Source organism: Jaculus jaculus, chromosome 5, assembly GCF_020740685.1.
Source record: "Jaculus jaculus isolate mJacJac1 chromosome 5, mJacJac1.mat.Y.cur, whole genome shotgun sequence".
In the NCBI taxonomy this organism is placed as follows: domain Eukaryota; kingdom Metazoa; phylum Chordata; class Mammalia; order Rodentia; family Dipodidae; genus Jaculus; species Jaculus jaculus.
The window spans coordinates 53,767,205-53,786,765 of NC_059106.1; the positions used below are offsets into that span (position 1 = coordinate 53,767,205).

General features: G+C 42.1%; 1 protein-coding gene across 29 annotated transcripts in view; it reads right to left on the reverse strand.

Moving 5' to 3' along the window:
- Window positions 1-19,561, reverse strand: part of Eif4g3 (eukaryotic translation initiation factor 4 gamma 3) — a 312,912-nt gene that overhangs the window by 37,649 nt on the left and 255,702 nt on the right. For 20 of the 29 annotated variants that reach the window (XM_045149125.1, XM_045149124.1, XM_045149123.1 and 17 more), the window contains 4 exons: window positions 14,755-14,848; window positions 8,970-9,087; window positions 6,476-6,669; window positions 2,142-2,260 (listed from right to left, as the gene is read on the reverse strand). In XM_045149125.1, the coding sequence (XP_045005060.1) occupies window positions 2,142-2,260; window positions 6,476-6,669; window positions 8,970-9,087; window positions 14,755-14,848 (525 nt within the window). The remainder of the gene's footprint in view (window positions 1-2,141; window positions 2,261-6,475; window positions 6,670-8,969; window positions 9,088-14,754; window positions 14,849-19,561) is intronic. The other 9 variants (XM_012948573.2, XM_045149111.1, XM_045149105.1 and 6 more) reach the window with 3 other exon arrangements.

A 19,561-nucleotide genomic window follows, 5' to 3' on the forward strand; every position in this document is an offset into this window, starting at 1 on the left:
GCCAAGCACAAAAATGTGCTTCTTTTCCTAGAAAGTTAGTGAGTTACAGTATGCCACAGAAAGCACATGATAACTAAATTATTCAGAAAGCTGAATAGAGAAAAAAAAAAAATTTTTTTTTTGAGGTAGGGTCTCACTGTAGCCCAGGCTGACAAGGAATTTGCTATGGAGTCTCAGGGTGGACTCAAACTCACAGCAATCCTCCTACCTCTGCCTCCTGAGTGCTGGGATTAAAGGTGTGCGCCACCACACCCAGCTGAATAGCGAATTTTTAATAGGAACAAAGCAAAAATACTCAATATATTGGACAATTAACTTTTTCCTTTTCCTTTTCTTTTCTTTCTTTTTTTTTTTCAAGGTAGACTTTTACTCTAAGCCCAGGCTGGCCTGGAATTCACTAAGTAGCCTCAGGGTGGCCTTGAACACAGGGCGATCCTCCTACCTCCACCTCCCGAGTACTGGGATTAAAGGTGAGCCACCACGACCGGCCTGACAATTAATTTAATAGAGAAGTTACTTAATAGATATTTTTCCTATCGTCAGAGCAGTAACTGGATTCTGTTATGTCATCTTCCACAGACCCACAGCTTGAGTCTTTCTGCCACTGAACTCCCATCAGGTCTACCTTGCTCACTATGACTTTAAAGGGAAATGGAGGGGAAGGGAACAGTTAAAAGAAGACCTATCTGTAGGCATGTCTTGAAATGCTGATCCTGGATGATGTTGTTCCTTTATGCCTCAGTTTCCCTCTAATGAAATATAGGGAAAGTGATGGCAGCCATACTTTAAGGTCAAAATTACAGGGATGACATGACAGGAGTGTCTCACATGATGTAGTAGGTTTTGCTCATTAATAACATCCATTCAGTTCTCCCTTGGTAAGACTGGAATGGCACTTATTCCCCCTTCCTGACACTTCATTTTCTGAGTGGCATTATCAACATTAATTCAGTTCTCCCTCAGTAAGACTAGACAACACTCCTGCACCCTTTCTACCACTGCATTTTCTATGTGACATTATCCTTTTAAAACACAATACCAGGGAAAATGTAACAGTGAAGCAAAATGACCCTAAGGAACTTTAATTACTCCACTTAAGTTTTGTCAGTTCATCTGATACTCAATTGGGCCTAGAACCAGGTTATTCTGGCTCTCTGCTACAGGACTACCTTTACTTGTTATTTCTTTCTCCCCTAACTCCTTTCTTTCAAATCATTTTTACAGGGGGGAAGGCTGAGGTAGGACCTCTCTCTAGTCCAGCCTGACCTGAAATTCACTATGTAGTTTCAGGGTGACTTGAACTCATGGTGATTCTCCCATATTCTGCCTCCTGAGTGCTAGGCCTAAAGGCATATACCACCATGCCAGTCAAATAATTTTTTTAAAGTATTTATTTATTTATATATTTTTATATATATATTTATTTTATTTTTATTTTTATTTCATTTGAGTGACAGAGAGAGAAAGAGGCACACAGAGAGAGAGAGAGAGAAAATGGGCACAACAGGGCCTCCAGCCACTGCAAATGAACTCCAGATGCATGTGCCACCTTGTGCATCTGGCTTACATGGGTCCTGGGGAATTGATCCTTGAACCTTTGGCTTTTCAGGCAAGTGCCTTAACCACTAAGCCATCTCCCCAGACCCCAAATAAATTTTAATATATGTTTTATTTATTATTTATTTGCAAGCAGAGAGAGAGAGAAAAAGGGAGGGGAGAGAGAGAGAGAGAGAGAGAGAGAGAGAGAGAGAGAGAGAGAGAGGGAGGGAGGGAGGGAGGGAGGGAGGAGACAAGGAATGTTGATAGAGGTATGTGTCATTTTATGCACCTGGCTCCACATGGGTTCTGAAGAATTGAACCTGGGCACTCAGGCTTTGCAAGCATGTGCCTTAACCACCGAGCTCTCTCTTCAGCCTCTCAAATCATTTTATTTATTTGAGACAGAGAGAAGGAGAGGGAGAAAGTGTGTGTGTGAGTATATGGGCATGCCAGGGACTCTTGCTGCAAAGGAAACTTTCTACACCTGGCTTTATGTGGATACTGGGGAATCGAGCCCAGGCCTGCAGGCTTTATGAGCAAACGCTTAGTCACTGAGCCATCTTCCAACCACTATTGCTTTCATTTCATTAAGTATCATTTACCTTAAGGTCACTGATGTGTAGAAACTCATCAATAATTGATTTGGACTTCCTCTCCATTTCTTCTTCTGATAACGTGGGCTTGTCAGGGGACGGTGTTGTTGAAATCTCTGCCTTCACTACTAGTGAGTTCAAAATGTAAGAAGATAAAAATTATCATTAAAATTGGATTATGGTTAATAATGTACACATTACACTGTATTTTTATTTTCCTTTCTTTCTTTTTTTGCATTTTCGAAGTAGGGTCTTATTCTAGCTCAGGCTGACCTGGAATTCACTATGTAGTTTCAGGGTGGCCTCGAACTCACGGCAATCCTACTACCTCTGTCTCCCAAGTGCTGGGATTAGAGGCATGCACCACCATGCCCAGCTACACTGTATTTTCAATGGAGATACTTATAGATATAAATTTACAGAGTAAGACATCTAAAAGCAGGATAAGCCTTTTGTTTTCTTTTTTTGTTATTGTTGTTTGTTTTTCAAGGTAGGGTCTCATTCTATCCCAGGCTGACCTGGAATTCACTCTGTATTCTCAGGGTAGCCTCGAACTCCTGGTGAGCCTCCAGCCTCTGTCTCCTGAGTGTTGGATTAAAGGCATGTGCCACCACGCCTGGCCAAGCCCTTTGTTTTAGAATAGCTATGCAGCAAGAACAGGGTCTATTCTACAACAAAAATTAACAAGGGCTGGAGAGATAGCTTAGTGGCTAAGGTGCTTGCCTTCGAAGCCTAAGAACCTAGGTTCTACTCTCCAGATCCCATGTTAGCCAGATGCACAGAGGTGAGGCCAGCACAAGGTTGCACATGCCCACTAGGTGACACAAGCATCTGGAGTTCAACGACAGTGGCTGAGGCCTTGGTATGCCAATTCTCTCCTTCGACTCTCTCCCTCTCTCCCTCTTGCTCTAAAAAAATAAAAGAAGATAAAAAAAAATTAACAAGATTAGGGATATGACAACCCTTTCTGTACTTTCCCTTCTCCTCACTGCTTCAATGAAGAGCAGCACTTGGGGCCCTTATTACACACAGGGCCTTGTCTATGACAGCACCACCCACACTGGTCTATAGCATGTATGCAAACACACTCTGGCTCCTCCTCATACAACTTTTCTCAGGGGCTTCTACAGTCCTGGTGCTCTGTCCATCTGCCTCCCACCTTTCCTACCCTACAAACCTGCTTCATGTCTAACTAGTCTTGGTGAGGAAAGCCTCCTCAGGCCTATCCACCATGATTCTATGTAGTTCCCTTGTAAAGAATGGTGACAGAACTAAATCTTTTTCTATCATAACATTTTTTTCAGTTTTTTGTTTGTTTGCTTCTAGGTAGGGTCTCACTCTACCAAGGCTGACCTGGAATTCCTTTGTACTCCCAGGCTGGCCTCAAATGCACTGTGATTCTCCTACCTCTGCCTCCCGAGTGCTAGGATTAATAGTGTGCACCACCATGTCTGGTAGCAGTATTGTACCTTTGGTGAAATTACTTGATGAAGACCTTTCTGTGTCTCAGAATGAAGAACCAGAGCAGTGAGCAGTGTAGCTAGGGAAATGGATGAACTGCCTCAAATCACAGATACACATCTGGCAGTTGTGCTGTGTTTTATCCTGGTACTTTCTCAAATTACCAAGCACAAGAAAGAATGTCACAGACCATTACAATTGTATGCTCTCAGGGCTCTACCAGACTGGAAGATACTTCAATTGGTCTCTGAAATCCAGTTAAAGAATATAGCAACAGAGCTGGGGAAATTGCTTAGTGGTTAAGGCATTTGCCTGCGAAGCTTAGGGACCCTGGTTCGATTCCCCAGAACCCATGTAAGCCAGATGCACAAGGGGGCATGTGTGTCTGGAGCCCATTTGCAGTGGCTAGAGGCCCTGGCATGCCCATTTTCTCTCTCTCTCTCTCTCTCTCTCTCTGTCTGTCTGTCTCATCCTCTTTCTCTCTCAAATAAATATAATAAATATTTTTTAAAAAAAGAATATAGCAACAAAAATAATTTATATGAGAAACACATTTTTTTAAAGCCTGGTTTATTTATTTATTTATTTATTTATTTATTTATTTATTTATTTATTTATTTATTTGAGAGAGAGGAAGAGAGAATGGGCACTCCAGGGCCTTTAGCCACTGCAAAGGAACTTAAGATGCATGTGCCACTTTGTGCATTTGGCTTTACATGGATGCTAGGGAATTGAACCTGGGTCTTTAGGCTTCATGGGCAAGTGTCTTAACCACAGAACCATCTTTCCAGCCCAAGAAACAAATTTAAATATAAATATAAGTGCTATGAGCAGGCACTAGAACTTCACAATTAAGATTCAGAAAATGGGCTGGAGAGATGATGGCTCAGTTCTGAGAGCCCAGGTTTGATTCCCCAGTGCCCACTTAAAAGCCAGATGCACAAAGTGGTACATGTATCTTGAGTTTATTTGTGGTGGCAAGAGGCCCTACTGCACCCACTGATTCATTCATGATCTTTCTCTTTCTGCTTGGAAATTTAAATTTAAGAAAAGATGCAGAAAATACTGAAAATTGTCTTTCAAACTTTTTTTTTGTTTGTTTTTCAATGTAGGGTCTCACTCTGGCCCAAGCTGACCTGGAATTCACTATGTGGTCTCAGGGTAGCCTTGAATTCATGGCAATTCACTTACCTCTGCCCGTGATTCTCATGTAGCCCAAGGCAGCCTGGAAGTAATTCTGTAACCAAAAATGACCCTGATATTCTGATTTCCCTGCCTCTACCCTGACTGCTAAGATTACAGGTATGCATCAGCACACCACGATTTATGCAATGCCAAGAAATCAAATACATATTGGTGCATATTAGTCAAGAACTCTACCAACTGAGCTACATTTGTGTATGTGTGTGTGTGTAGGCCAGACTGCCACACTTACCTGGAAATTACATGGGTGCTGGGGAACTAATCTCTATTTGTCACATTTGTGCAGCAAGTGCTATTTATTTTATTTTATTTTCAGATAGGGTCGTGCTCTAGATCAAGCTGACCTAGAATTCACTATGTAGTCACAGAGTGGCTTTGAACTTACAGCAATCCTCCTACCTCAGCCTTCTGAGTGCTGACATTAAAGTCATGTGCCACCACACCCGGCCAGCAAGTCCTTTATCATTAATCTTTGTTTTTGGTTTTTCGAGGTAGGGTCTCATTCTAGCCCATGCTGGCCTAGAATTCAATATTTAGTCTAAGTCTGGCCTTAAACTCATGGTGATCCTCCTACCTCTGTCTCCCAAGTGTTGGCATGTGCCACCATGTCCAGCTTCAATAATTCATTAATCATTGTTATATAATGACAACTGATATCGAAAGAATTGCATTTATCAGGCTCCATTCTAAGTATTTATGTCTATTTAAAAACATTTTGGGCTGGATGTGGTGGTACATGCCTTTAATGCCAGTACTTGGGAGGCAGAGGTAGGAGGATCAGCGTGAGTTCGAAGACACCCTGAGACTACAGAGTGAATTCCAGGTCAGCCTGGGCTAAAATGAGATCCTACCTCGAAAAACCAAAGAAACCATTTTGGGGCTGGAGAGATAGCTTAGCGGTTGAGGTGCTTGCCTGTGAAGCCTAGGGACCCAGGTTCGATTCTCCAGGTCCCATGTAAGCCAGAAGCATATGGTGACACATGTATCTGGAGTTTGTTTGAAGTGGCTAGAGGCCTGGCGTGCCCATTTTTCCTCTCTCTCTCTCCCTCCCTCCCTTCCTCTCTCTGTGTCTAATAAATAAATAAATAAAAATAAATCTTAAAGAAAAAATAAAAACATTTTGGGCTGGAGAGATGGATTGGTATACACATAAAGCCCAAAGTGGTGTATGCATCTGTAGTTTGGTTGCAGTGGCTAGAGGTCCTGGTGCACCCATTCTGTCTCTGTTTGCAAATAAATAAATAAATAAAAATATTATGAAACAAAGAAACCTAACAAAACAGCAGAGGGTAATTACCAGGGCAAATGAGGGTAAAAAAGACAAAGTAAAAGCTTCTCAATGTCAAGGAGTAGCTAGATAAAGTGAGCATTTTCACATCCTTGAGGGGCTTTACACAGCCTAGGCTCTCTGATAATAATGTGCACCTCAAATTGGTTAACGTACATAAAGAGGACCTAGTCACCATGAGACAACAGAGACAGGGAAAGATGTCTCATGGGTATGAGAATGGTGTTAAAATAAAATAAAATAAAATGATGGCATGGCCTTCAAGGTGCTGTGCGGGTACTACTTTCAGACATGTGTTCCTCTGAGCCATTTCTCCAGCCCTGGACTTTTTTCATACAAATCTAAAACTGCTATTTTGGTCTGAATATGTGACCCCCCGAAAGCCTCTCACCTGGCTCTCGCACTTTGTTTCGGTCCATGCCACCCGTCAGCTGCTTTACTGTTTCGAGCATCTCTCTGCGCTGCTCCTCCTGGGACTGATTGTCTAGCAGGTCTTTACTGCTGCCTCCCCGCATGAAGGTGTTGGGGCGGGCTGTTCCCGGTGGAAGAGGCTTGTCATTCTTCTCCCTGCCCATGCTTCCACGACTTAAAAGACAAAATAGTTCTTTTCACAAGGAAAGCCTACCCACCCCCCGAGCATTCAAATTATAGAATGCTAAATGTATCACAGAATAATACCAAAAATGCAGCTTTTCCAATTTTCGATAGGTAACCTTGGATGCAAGAACAAATGACTTTTCAAAGTATACTACCTCATATGAACAGGTAAAAATTCAGAGCAGAGGCTAGAGAGATGGCTTAAAGGTTAAGGCACTTGCCTGTGAAGGCTAAGGACCCAAGTTTGATTCCTCAGCACCCATGTAAGAAGAAGTTTGCAAAGGATGGAGGCCATAGTGTGCCCATTCTCTCTCTCTCTACCTGCCTCTTTCCTGCTCTTTTTCTCTCTTTAAATACTCTTCAATATTCAGAGTATTTTAAAAGAAACACTTACTAAGATGTCATAGCTTTTTCCTTTAGTGGACAAAAATGACATTATTTATAGGTGCTTGGGATTAAGCCCAGGGCCTGAAGTAGGCTAAGCACTACTTGGCCATAGCCATAATATAGTCAAAACTTTCAAGGCCAATCTTAATTTCTTACTTTACTTATAAAACTCTTAAGACAAACAGCTATAAAAAAGATGAACTACATCAATGGCAGGACACAAACACAAGATGTACAATCACTACCTCGGAGACTAGATCATGAACTGTACATATATGGAACTTAATGCACAAGTGGACACTGAATAGCCACAGCTACATGCTTCATTAGCTGTGAGACACTCTGCATGTCTTTGTAGTCTATTTGGCCATGTCAGGTGAGATGCAGCAAACTAAAAGGGAGAGAAGTAGGAGACAGGCCCAAAAGGGTGTGACCCTGAGATAGAACAAACAAACTCTTTCACTTTGTGTCAGAAGGCCAAGTAAAGAGAAAGACAGCCTAGAATGTTTACCCAATAAAACAAATAATAAAAATTTGCAAGTTCTGGGCATGGTGGTGCACATCTTTACTTTCAGTACTTGGGAGGAAGAGGTAGGAAGATCACCACAGTGTAAGTTCCAGGTCAGCCTGGGTTAGAATGAGACACTACCTTAAAAAAAAAAAAATTTAAAAGCACAAAAAAATTTGGCCAAAAAAAAAAAAAAAACATTTCTGCCAGGCCTGGTGGTGCACACCTTTAATCCCAGAACTTGGGAGGCAGAGGTAAGAGGATCGCCATGAGGTCGAGGCCACCCTGAGACTACATAATGAGTTCCAGGTCAGCATGGGTTAGAGTGAGACCCTACCTTGAACCCCCCCCAAAAAAAACCCAAACAAACAAAAAAATTGGAAGCGTCAACCAAGCTTTGTCATTGTACTAACAAGAACTCATTCTATGTAAACCAGCCAAGAGAATACTTGACTGTATTCAACCTATAAAAACAAAGGTGGGTTGGGTGTGGTGATGCTTGCCTTTAATCCCAGCATTTATAGGAGTCAGAGGTTGGAGGATCATCTTGACTTTGAGTCCAGCCTGAGACTACTGAGTGATTTCCAGGTCAGCCTGGGCTAGCTTGAGACCCTACCTCCAAAATCAGGAACATGGGCCGGGCAAGGTGGCCACGCCTTTAATCCCAGCATTTGGGAGGCAGAGGTAGTAGGATCACAGTGAGTTTGAGGCCACTCTGAGACTACTGCGTGAATTCCAGGTCAGCCTGGGCTTCAGCAAGACCGTACATTGGAAAAAAAAAAAAAAAAACACAAAAAGCAAAAGTGGGATATGCATGCATGAAGATACTCCAATGAGAGTCATTCTTTGTACAATTAGTATAGGCTAATAAGAAAGAAAGGTGGCAGAAAAAAACAAAACAGAAAATACAGGATGATAGCCTAACAAGCCCAGAACTGCTGAAAAGACAAGCTCAAACAGCTTGAAGAACACTGTGACAGAGAAGCATATGGATAGGAGGTAATGTTTCTTAAGTCACATGCTTGAAGGTACAAAGATATTCAGGGATATTCAGCATCCTGGCAGTAGCTTGGCAAACTTTAAACATTCTTATGATGGTATCTGGGTGAATCTATTTTTTCTAAGGAAGAGGGCATTAGGTACTGCCAAACTACATACCCTCTCCATTCCATTTCAAAGCCAACACCCAATTATGTTGCTATCTTAGAAATTACAGTGTGTCAAGATCAAAGGAAGAAACCAACTTTAGGGATGAAAGAAATGCATCACAGGATTATCACCATAATCTACGTGTGTGTTTGAGACAGTGTGTGAGCATGTGCATCTGTATATGAGACAAAGAGACTCTGGCAAGCTGGACAGCCTTCAGTAAACAGAAAAGTGAGTTTCTCACCTGGTTAATGTCCTTCGGGAATCAAACTCTAACGGTGTGGCTGACGGGGTCCCTGATGATGCTGGAGGTTGCAGAGGAGAGAATCTATTTAAACTGGAAGCACTTGACCGTAAGGCATCTATAGGTGTTGTAGATTTAGAAAAAAATACACATCACATAACTAATGCAGATACTCATTGACTTGCCTCCCTGGAGTAGGGCCTGAAATGAAGAATTTCTTTCTTTTGAAACTTGAGGTAGGTTTTTCTGGGCTGCACAGGCTGGTCTCTAACTCCTGGACTCAAGCAATCCTCCTGCTGTATGCACGGAGGTAGTAAGAACAACAGGTGAATGCCTTGGGACCTGGTTCAAGACTAGGAACTTACTTTCCTTTCCTTTTTTTTTTTTTTGAGATAGGGTATCCAAAGCCCTATGTAGCCAAGAAGGACCTGGGCCCTCTGATCCTCTGGCTTCCTTCCATCTTCTCAGTGCTAGGTTTAAGGGTGTGTAACATTGCACCTGGTTTATGCATGACTGGGGACAGGTCCCAGGCTTTGTGTGTACTAGGCAAGCACTCTACCTACTGAGCTACATGCCTAGCCCAAAATCACAAGTATAGCTAATGTCAATCTTCTAGACCACCTACCATACTCTGAGAAATAAACCATTATCAGGAGTTTGCATATAAAAGAATAGTTTAGGAATTTCTGATCATCACAAGTTGATCCCTTAAAAAATATATTTAGTCAGTGGTAGCAAATGTCTGTAATCCCATCACACCAAATGTACAGGTAGAATGATCAATATTATCAGGAATTCAAAGTCATCCTCAAATGGTGAAATACCCGTACCCCATTCACAGTCCAAAGGTGAAATCTGTAAAATAAGTAATTTTTCCCCCTAGTGTTAGGAAAAACATGCTAGGTATGCACACTACCACAGAGCCACATGTCCAAAGTTTTATTTTCCCTTCAAGGTAGGGTCTCACTCTAGCCCAGGGTGGTCTCGAACTCAGGGCAATTGTCCTACCTCAGCCTCCTGAGCGTTGAGATTAAAGGCTTTCGTCACCAGGCCCAGCTAGCTACAGCCCGTTTTAAGACAGTTTTAGTGTACAGCTCTGGCTGGCCTGATACTTGTTATTTAGCCTTGGCTGGTCTCAAACTAGAGGTGAATCTCCTGCCTCAGCCTCCTGAGTGCTGAGATTACAGACGTGCACCATCATACCTGGCCCAGGACCATTTTTTGAGACAAGTTACCACTATGTACCTCAGGCAGGCACTGAATTTGTGATCCTCCTATATTTATCTCATAAGTACTAGGATTGCAGGAGTATGCAAAACTACCTGGTACTTAAAATCTCATTTGTTTCTATGTCTTTTTTGCTTGTTTGTTTTTTTGTTTGTTTTCAAGGGTGTTAGGCTTTGCAAACATGTGCCTTTAACAGGTGAGCCATCCATCCAGCCCTTGTTTCGCTTCTTTTCTTTTTCTGAGGTAGTTTCACTCTAGTCCAGGCTGACCTGGAATTCACTATGTAGTCTCAGGGTGGCCTTGAACTCACAGTGATCCTCCTATTCTACTTCCCAAGTGCTGGGATCAAAGGCGTGTGTCACCACGCCTGGCCTTTATTTATTTATTTAACAATAGCTTCTCATGTAACCCAGGCTAGCTTCAAGTTCATTATATAGTTGAGAATGGCTTTGATTGCCTAATACCCCTACCTCTACCTGCCAAGCCTTGGGGTGATAAGCATACACTAGCATGCCCAGCTAAAATCTGATTTATTTACTTACTTGGAGGAAAGGGGAGTTGGATAATGTGCATGCCAGAAACTCTGACCCCTATAAATGAACTCTAGATGCATGTGCCCACAACTTTGTCCATCTGGCTTTATGTGTGTTTTGGAGAATGGAACCTGAGGTGACAGGCTTTGCAAGCAGGAACTTTAACTGCTGAGTCATCTCCCCAACCCTTGAAAATCTGATTTTTTGTTTTTTGTATTTTTTGAAGTAGGGTCTTACTCTAGCCCAGGCTAACCTAGAACTCATTATGTAGTCCCAGGCTGGCCTTGAACTCACTGTAATTCTCCTACCTCTGCCTCCTGAGTGCTAGGATCAAAGGCATGCACCACCATGCCCAGCTCAAAATTCAGATTTTGTTTTTCAAAGCAGGGTCTTGCTCTAAACCAGGCTGACCTATAATTCACTATATAGTGTCAAGCTAGCCTTGAACTCAGTGATCCTCCTACCGTGACCTTCTAAGTGCTGGGATTAAAGGTATGCACCACCACATCTGGTGAAATTATATGTGTGTGTGTGTGTGTGTGTGTGTGTGTGTGTGTGTGTGTGTATATATATATATATTTTTTTTTTTTTTCAAAGTAGGGTATTGCTCTAGCCCAGGCTAAACTGATATTCACTATGTGGTCTCAGGATGGCCTTGAACTCATGATGATCCTCCTACCTCTGCCTCCCGAGGGACTAAAGGCATGCACCACCACGCCTGGCATGAAAATCTTTTTTTTTTTTTTTTTTTGAGGTAGGATCTCACTCTAACCCAGGCTGGCCTGGAATTCACTTTGTATTCTCAGGGTGGCCTCAAACTCATGGCAATCCTCCTACCTCTGCCTCCTAAAGGTGTGTGCCACCACGCCCGGCTCTGAAAATCTATTTTTGATAAAAGATTTTAAAATTGTTTCAATCTAATTCTTTTTTTTCTTTTTCCTTTTCCTTTTCTTTTTATTTACTTGAGAGCAACAGAAAGAGAGAAAGAGGCAGAGAGAGAAAGAGAGAACGGGCACACCTGGGCCTCCAGCCACTGGAAACAAACTCCAGATGCATGTGCCACCTTGTGTATCTGGCTCACGTGGGTCCTGGGAAATCAAGCCTCGAACTGGGGTCCTTAGGCTTCACAGGCAAACTCTTAACCGCTGAGCCATTTCTCCAAACCTCTATCTAATTCCTTGTTCTTATTTAATTATTTGTGTGGGTGGGTGGGTGGTGTACAGACATGCATGTGCCCAAGTGGTGCCCCATGTGCTCATCTGTAGCAGGGTGCAGTAGCCTGCAGTGGCCAATCTCTTCTGTTCATTCCTATTTGAGCCAGAGCCTCTTATTCATTTGTTTGTTCACTCATTTATTTTGTTTTATGAGGCAGGGTTTCAATCTAGCTCAAGCTGACCTGGAATTCAGGATGAGTCTCAGGGTGCCCACCTCTGCCTCCCAAGTGCTGGGATTAAAGGTCTGTACCACCATGCCTGGCTCATTTGTTTGTTTGTTTATTTGTTTAGGTTTTTTGAGGCAGGGTCTCACGCTGGCCCAGGCTTACCTGGAATTCACTATCTATATTCACTATATAATCTCAGGATGACCTTGAATTCATGGCAATCCTCCTACCTCTGCCTCCCGAGTGCTACTTTTTTGGTTTTTCAAGGTAGGGTCTTACTCTAGCATAGGGTGAGTTGGTATTCACCAAGTTGTCTCAGGCCTCCTACCTCTGCCTCTCAAGTGCTAGGATTATAGGCATGCACCACCATGCCTGGCTGGAGTATTTTACTGATCCAGAGGTCTATTTCCCATGGGACTGGAGTTACAGACATGTATGGCCATACCCAACTGTTTTTGTGTCTCTCAGTCCTAAGGCCTTCATGTTTAAAAAGGAACTGAGTGCTCTTAACCACTGAGCAATCTCTCCAGTCCTCGCTGTTTAATTTGTTATAATTTCCTTAAATGCTCTGTATATTACAATTCTTTTTCTCAACATAATGAATTTTCCTCTTAATTTAGAAGCCAGGTAATTTCTCTAACAGCAAGCGAACATAACATAAATAAAGGTCTTAATATGCTAACTGGCAGTGAAGGACTCAGGAAGCCATAATAAGCCTCAGAATCATCAATAAGCCTAAAGTTTCTGCTTCCCAGCAAGGTCAGTTTCCTGATAAGGGGGAATAGACTATCTTCACCATGAGTTCCTGTGGTCATAGATAAAGTTTGCTTAAAATAAGTTTGTTTAAAGTTCCTCAAATACACACAGCCAATTACAATAAATGTTACCTAATCTGCTTGGAATCCCCCTAGCCCCTGCCCACCAGCTTTGCCCATCAGTATCCTAAGCCTATCAGAAAAGTACAAGTGCAGTTACTGCTTAAATCAACCAATCATGTATCCATTCCCCTACTTCTCCCTACTTCTTTGTTCAAATCCCTATAAAAAAAAACCTACGCCCCTGCTGCTCAGGGCTCTTGTACGGATCCACTGCATTGGTGAAGTCAAGAGTCTGCGCTTAAGCCCGAAATAAAGCTCTTTGCTGTTGCATATGTGTCAGACTCTCACTGGTCTTTGGGGACTCCGTGATCTGGGCATTAGCAGCAGGAAGAGTAGAAATTTGTAGCGTTCTGCAACAATCAGTGTAAGTATACTTGACCACGGCTAATTGAAGATTGCAAAAATACCTAGTAGAGAGGATTCTTTTTTTGTTTGTTTGTTTTTGGTTTTTGAAGTAGGGTCTTGCTCTAGCCCAGACTGAACTGGAATTCACTATATAGTTTCAGGGTGGCCCTGAACTCACAGCCATCCTCCCACCTCTGCCTCCCAAATGCGGGGATTAAACGCTACCGTGCCTGGCTTTTTTCTTTTTGTATTTTGAAACAAAGGTATTACTCTTTAGCCCAGGCTGGCCTAAAACTCAGCATGTAGCTCAAGCTGGTCTGGAACTCATGGCCATTATTTCTGCCTCAGCTTACCTGTGTAGAGTGATATCACCACACTTTGATTTAGAGTGAATTTTTAAGATTCCCAACACACATAGTGAAACTGGAGATATAGTTCAAAAGAAGCATTTGAGCCAGACATAGTAGCGCATACCTTTAGTCCCAGCATTTGAGAGGCAAAGGCAGGATGATCACCCTTGAGTTCAAGGCCACCCTGAGACTACATAATGAATTCCAAGTCAGCCTGGACTACAGTGAGACCCTACCTCAAGAAAACAAAACAAAAATAAAAAGGATTTGTCAAACATGCACAGAGGTCCTGACTTCAATCCCCACTACCATTCTCACATGCAAAAAGATTAAAGTATGAGCTGATAAATATGTCAACTTCTCTGATCATTACACACTATAGGTAGGAAGATCACTAAGAGTTGGAGACCAGCCTGGGGTAGAGTGAAACCCTACCTGGGGTATGTGAGCGGGGGGGGGGGGGGGAGACCTAAAAGAAGGAAAGGAAGGAAACAAACAAAAACAAATAAACAAATGAAAAAGAACCAAACTTGCCTGAAATCTCAAAGGGAAGGCTGAAGCAGGATTTCAAATTTGAGGCTAGCCATGGCTATGTAACAAGACATTAATTCAAAAAATAAGAAATGCCAGCACTCTGGAGGCAAAGGTAGGAGGACTGCTGTGAGTTTGAGGCCACCCTGAGAATACAGAGTGAATTCCAGGTCAGCCTGGGCTAGAGTGACACCCTACCTCGAAAAGAAAGAAAGAAAGAAAGAAAGCCAGGTATGGTGGCTCATGCATTTAATTCTAGTACTCAGGTGAGTTCCAGGTTAGCTTGGGTTAGAGTGAGACCCTGTCTACAAAATGGGGGAAGGGGGAGAAAAATAAAAAGTATATATTAGTTAAATAGCATAACTAAAATATTTTGAAAGGTTAAATGTCTAAAGATCTTTAGTAAAATAGAAACTGTAATAAAAGTTTGAGCATGATTAGTTAGAGATCTTTTCCTTAGATCCTTATGTAATGACTGGGAAAGTGCTGTAGGGCAAAGGCTTTAGCAGACCACCTTCTCCTGAGGGGCTCCACACGTACCAGATTCGCTTGCCTTTGCTCCGCCACTGCTGCCTTTCCCCCAGCTGCCCAGCTGCGCCTTAGGTACCAGCTGGATCTTCTCATCAATTGTGGGCTGTAATGGAAGAGGCCAGAAGTCAGTCACATGAAATGCTCTAGGGTAGTTTCCATGCCTCATTCTTTAGATGGTGCAGTACAACCAATTGTAGCTACACAATCTCATTTGGAACACTAATTTAAGAAACATGAATTGGGGCTGTGCTCATTAAAGTGAGCCTTTAAAACACATCCTTGAGGGGCTGGAGAGATAGCTTAACTGTTAAGGCATTTGCCTGTAAAGACTAAGGACCCAGTTTCAATTCCCCAGTACCCATGTAAGTGAGAGGTACAAGGTGACAGGTGTCTAGAGTTCATCTGCAGTGACCAGACACCCTGCTTCGCCTATTATCTCTACCTGCCTCTTTCTCTCTCTCAAAATAAATAAATAATTTTTAAAACCATACATCCTTGTTTTCACAAAATAGAATTTGAAGGCAATGGTTTGGAGAATGCACTCAGGTTTTCCTCATTAGTATAGTTTATTAATTTGCCAAACAAAATAAACAGTGTTTAACAATTCCTCTTATATAATAATGCCCAGTAATTTAAAAAAGAAAAACAAGGACTGGAGAGAGAGCTCAGTAATTAAAGGCACTTGTTTGCAAAGTCTGCTGGCCAGGGTTCAATACTTCAGTGTACACATAAAACCAGATTTGCAAAGTAGCACATGCATCTGGACTTCATTTACCATGGGAAAAGGCCCTGTTGCATGCTCATTCTCTGTCTCTCTGCTTATAAGTAATAAATAAAATAAAGAAAAAACAGCAGAAAGATGCTTTACAGTTAACTCCTAAATCTTTTTACATTATTGTTAAAAGAAACACGTTAACAACCTCAAAAAACCAACAAAAGCAAAAGAAAACAAGAGAAACAGGTTAACTGACTTAAAGATTTCATGTTGGAGTTTAGAGATGAGTAGAATGTGAGTATTGGATAAAGGGACATAGGTGGAAAAGAATGGAATGTACAACAGGAATGTAGGAAGGTATATGCTTAATATAAGCTCTCATGTCTCTCCTAAGCACAACTCTACTAACCTAAAAAACACACAAAAAGCTGATCTGATTTGTAATAAAGGTATTTCAGTATTTGACAACCTAATAATATTGTCATGACATGTTAGTATGCTTTCACAAAATTCTCTCCTATATCAACAAATATGATGTTTTTGAAAAAAAAATTAGGGGGCTGGGGAGATGGCTTAGTGGTTAAGGTACTTGCCTTGCAAAGCCAAAACACCTAGGTTTGATTCCCCAGGACCCATGTAACCCAGATGCACAAGGTGGCACATGCATCCGGATTTTGTTTGCAGTGGCTGGAGGCCCTGGAGTGCCCCCCCCTCAAATAAATAAATAAATAAATAAATATATTAAAAAATTTAGGTTGGCATACAAAGTATTGAGTTTCACCATCGCATTTTCATACATACAGGTCATTCACTATATTTTGTTCTCATATGTTCCCCTCTACCATATAGAGTGGTTTTCTTAAAAAAAAAATTTAGGGCTGGAGGGATGGCTTAGAGGTTAAGGCACTTGTTTGCAAAGCCAAAGGACCCAGGTTCAATTTCCCATGACCCACGTTAGCCAGATGCACAAGGGAGCACACGTGTCTGGAATTTGTATGCAGTGGCTGGAAGCCCTGGTGCCACTCATTCTCATTCTCTCTCTGACTCTAATAAATAAATAAATAAATAAATAAATAAATAAATAAATAAATAAAATATTTTATTTACAAGAGAGAGAGAGAGAGAGAGAGAGAGAGAGAGAGAGAGAGATATGAAAATGAGCATGCCAGAGCCTCTTCCTCTGCAAATGAACTAAAGATACATTCATGTCCCTTTGTGTGCCTGGCTTTACATGGTTAATCGGGAACTGAATCCAGGCTGTCAGGTTTTTGCTAATAGAGGAGACTCAGGAGAAAGTTAGCTTCTTTTAGACAGTTTTAGTTAGAAACATAAGCCTAAAGAGAGAATTAGGAGATGCCACCCCACATGCCAACCTGCCTTGGCAGGAATGGAACTTGTGTCTGATCTAGATTCATCTACGATAGCTACAGTGCCCCTGCTGTCCACAGTCTAGCATGCTACCTAGCTGGGCAGCCTTTACTACCTAGGTAGGTTGGCACTGGACCCTGACCTTTTAATCTACAAACCTATTGGGTCTTCCCCTCTGCAAACCTGAATCTGATGAAAGAAATTTATTTATTTTTTATTTATTTTGTTTGTTTCTCGAGATAGGGTCTCACTCTACCTCAGGCTGACCTGGAATTCACTATGTAATCTCAGGGTGGCCTCGAACTCACGATGATCCTCCTACCTCTGCCTCCCGAGTGCTGGGATTAAAGGTGTGTGCCACCATGCCCAGCTAAAAGAAACATTTTCAACTGACTATAATGGTTGTTCCCAGACTTCCTTAGTCCTCTCTGTATTACTCTGTGGTTTCACCCTGTCAGGCTGAGGGTAGAGTGGGGAAGGAAGAACAGAATACTGCTTCTTGGTCTGGGAAAACTTTTCTGCTTGCCCCTGTTTTATACTTTGGGGTGACTTCTCACTTTAATTATATGTATGATTTTCCTCTGGACTCTGCATCTACCACATGCCCATTTCCCTTATACTCTAGATCTACCACATGGGTACTTTATTTAACTCTGGGCCTTTTACGTGTGCAGTTTCTTTGAACTTGGGGTAACCATGGTTATAACTCTCTTTACTACCCAATTCTCACTGCCTGGCCCTCTCGCCTATTCTCAGACCATCAGCACTTTTAACTTTCTTCCATGGGGAAGCTCGAGAAGGAAGCTGTGCCTTCCATACAAGCACGTGAGGTCTTATCTCCCACATGCTTATGGCTCTGCTGCAGCCTCCTTCCCTAAAGACCTCCATTTCCTTAAAATGAATCTCATGGACTATCCTGTGCCTAGCACACAAATGCGTTCTCTTACCTTCCAAGTGCTTCTGATTCTGCTATAGCCTTCTTTCTAAGTCCCAATTTCCCTTAAATAAACCCCACAATTTGTAATTCCTCCCTCATGAATTTAGTAATTTATAATTTATGCCCTTGAATCAGTTATCAATTATTTGTTAAAAATAGGCAGAACCAAAAATTGAGGTTCATAAACTGAGAGGACCCCCTCCTGAAACCCCAAATCCTGCATTACTAGCAAGTGACTTTAACCACAAAGCCATCTCTCCAGCCCCTCATAAAGTGGTTTTTTTTGGAGGTAGGATCTTGCTGTAGGCCAGGCTGATTTGGAATTCACCATGTAGTTGTATGGTAGCCTCAAACTCTCAGCTTTCCTCCTATGTCTGCCTCTTGAGTGCTGGGATTAAAGGTGTGCACCACCATGTCCAGCCTCAGAGTGGTTTTGAATGCCTAATAGAACATTCAGAATAACTAAAGTACAACCGTCTAGATATACAAGTTATTAACAATTCACATATTTTTCAAAACTTTATGGTATACCTAGGAGGTTCTTTGTGTGTGTGCATGTTAAAAAGTGTTTGGGTGCACATGTACAATTGTGCATACATGTGTATGCGTGGTGAGGCAAGAGGTTGATGTTGCATGTCTTCCTCAATCATCTTTATTTTTGAGATAGACCACTGAACCAATTCAGTTAAAACTGGCTAGGCAGCACTGGGATTAGAGGTATGCACTGCTGTGACCAGACTGACATGGATGCTGGGGTTCTGAACATGGGTAATCATGCTTGCAAGGCAAGTGATTTATCCATTGAGCCACTTATTTTGCCATCAGGAAGGCCAGCCTTCCTCCACTGCCTACAAGCTTCTGAGTCCACCTCTCATTGTCATAGGTGCATTGGGATTATAGACACTCACACCATTTTTGTGCCCAACAAGCACCTTTAACCACTGACCCACCACCCCAGCCTGAGAGAGTTCTATCCTGAAGCAAAACTTTGACATAAATATGAAGAACAGCTTTGCTCATTTTATTCTGATTTTCCCATTCTGTTTTTCTTTCTTACTTTTTTTCTTTTTTTTTTATTGTTGTTGTTATTTTGTTTTTCAAGGTAGGGTCTCACTCTAGCCCACGCTGACCTGGAATTCACTATGTAGTCTCGGAGTGGCCTTGAACTTATGGCGATCCTCCTACCTCTGCCTCCTGAGTGCTAAGATTGATGGCATGCATCACCACGCCTGGATTTTTCTTTTTTAAATACAGGATCTATGTAGCTATTCTTGAATGTATTAGCACCTCATCTGGCCTCAAATTTATGATCCTCCTGCTGCCAAGACCTCCTGAGTGCTGTGCTTACAGTGTGCCGCAGTGCCCAGCTGTGATGTTTCACTGAACCTCTCCCACTGTCTTCACACTGTCTTTAGCATTCTGCTGCAGCCTGCCAATTTTAAGAATCTGGAAGTGTATCACCACTAAGGGTCAGATGATACCACAGATGAACTACCAAACCCATCAGGTTATGAAAATTTCCATTTTTATCAGATTTAACTCCACTTCCTCTACATTCTCTTAAGTTCTTAGCCCTATGTAAATGTGGGAGTTTGAATTTATGTCCCCCAATAGACTCATCTTATCTCTAGCTGCCTGGCTAGAGAAGGTGTCACTGGGAGCAGATCTGATTTCTAGCCTTAAACTATGCAGAGAGCTTGAGCTCTGCCTGAGGTTCCCAGCTGTTTTGTTACTGGCTTTGCACTGGCTTGTATTGTGGCTGTTTCTTTCTTTGCTTGGACCTGTGAAAGGGGCCC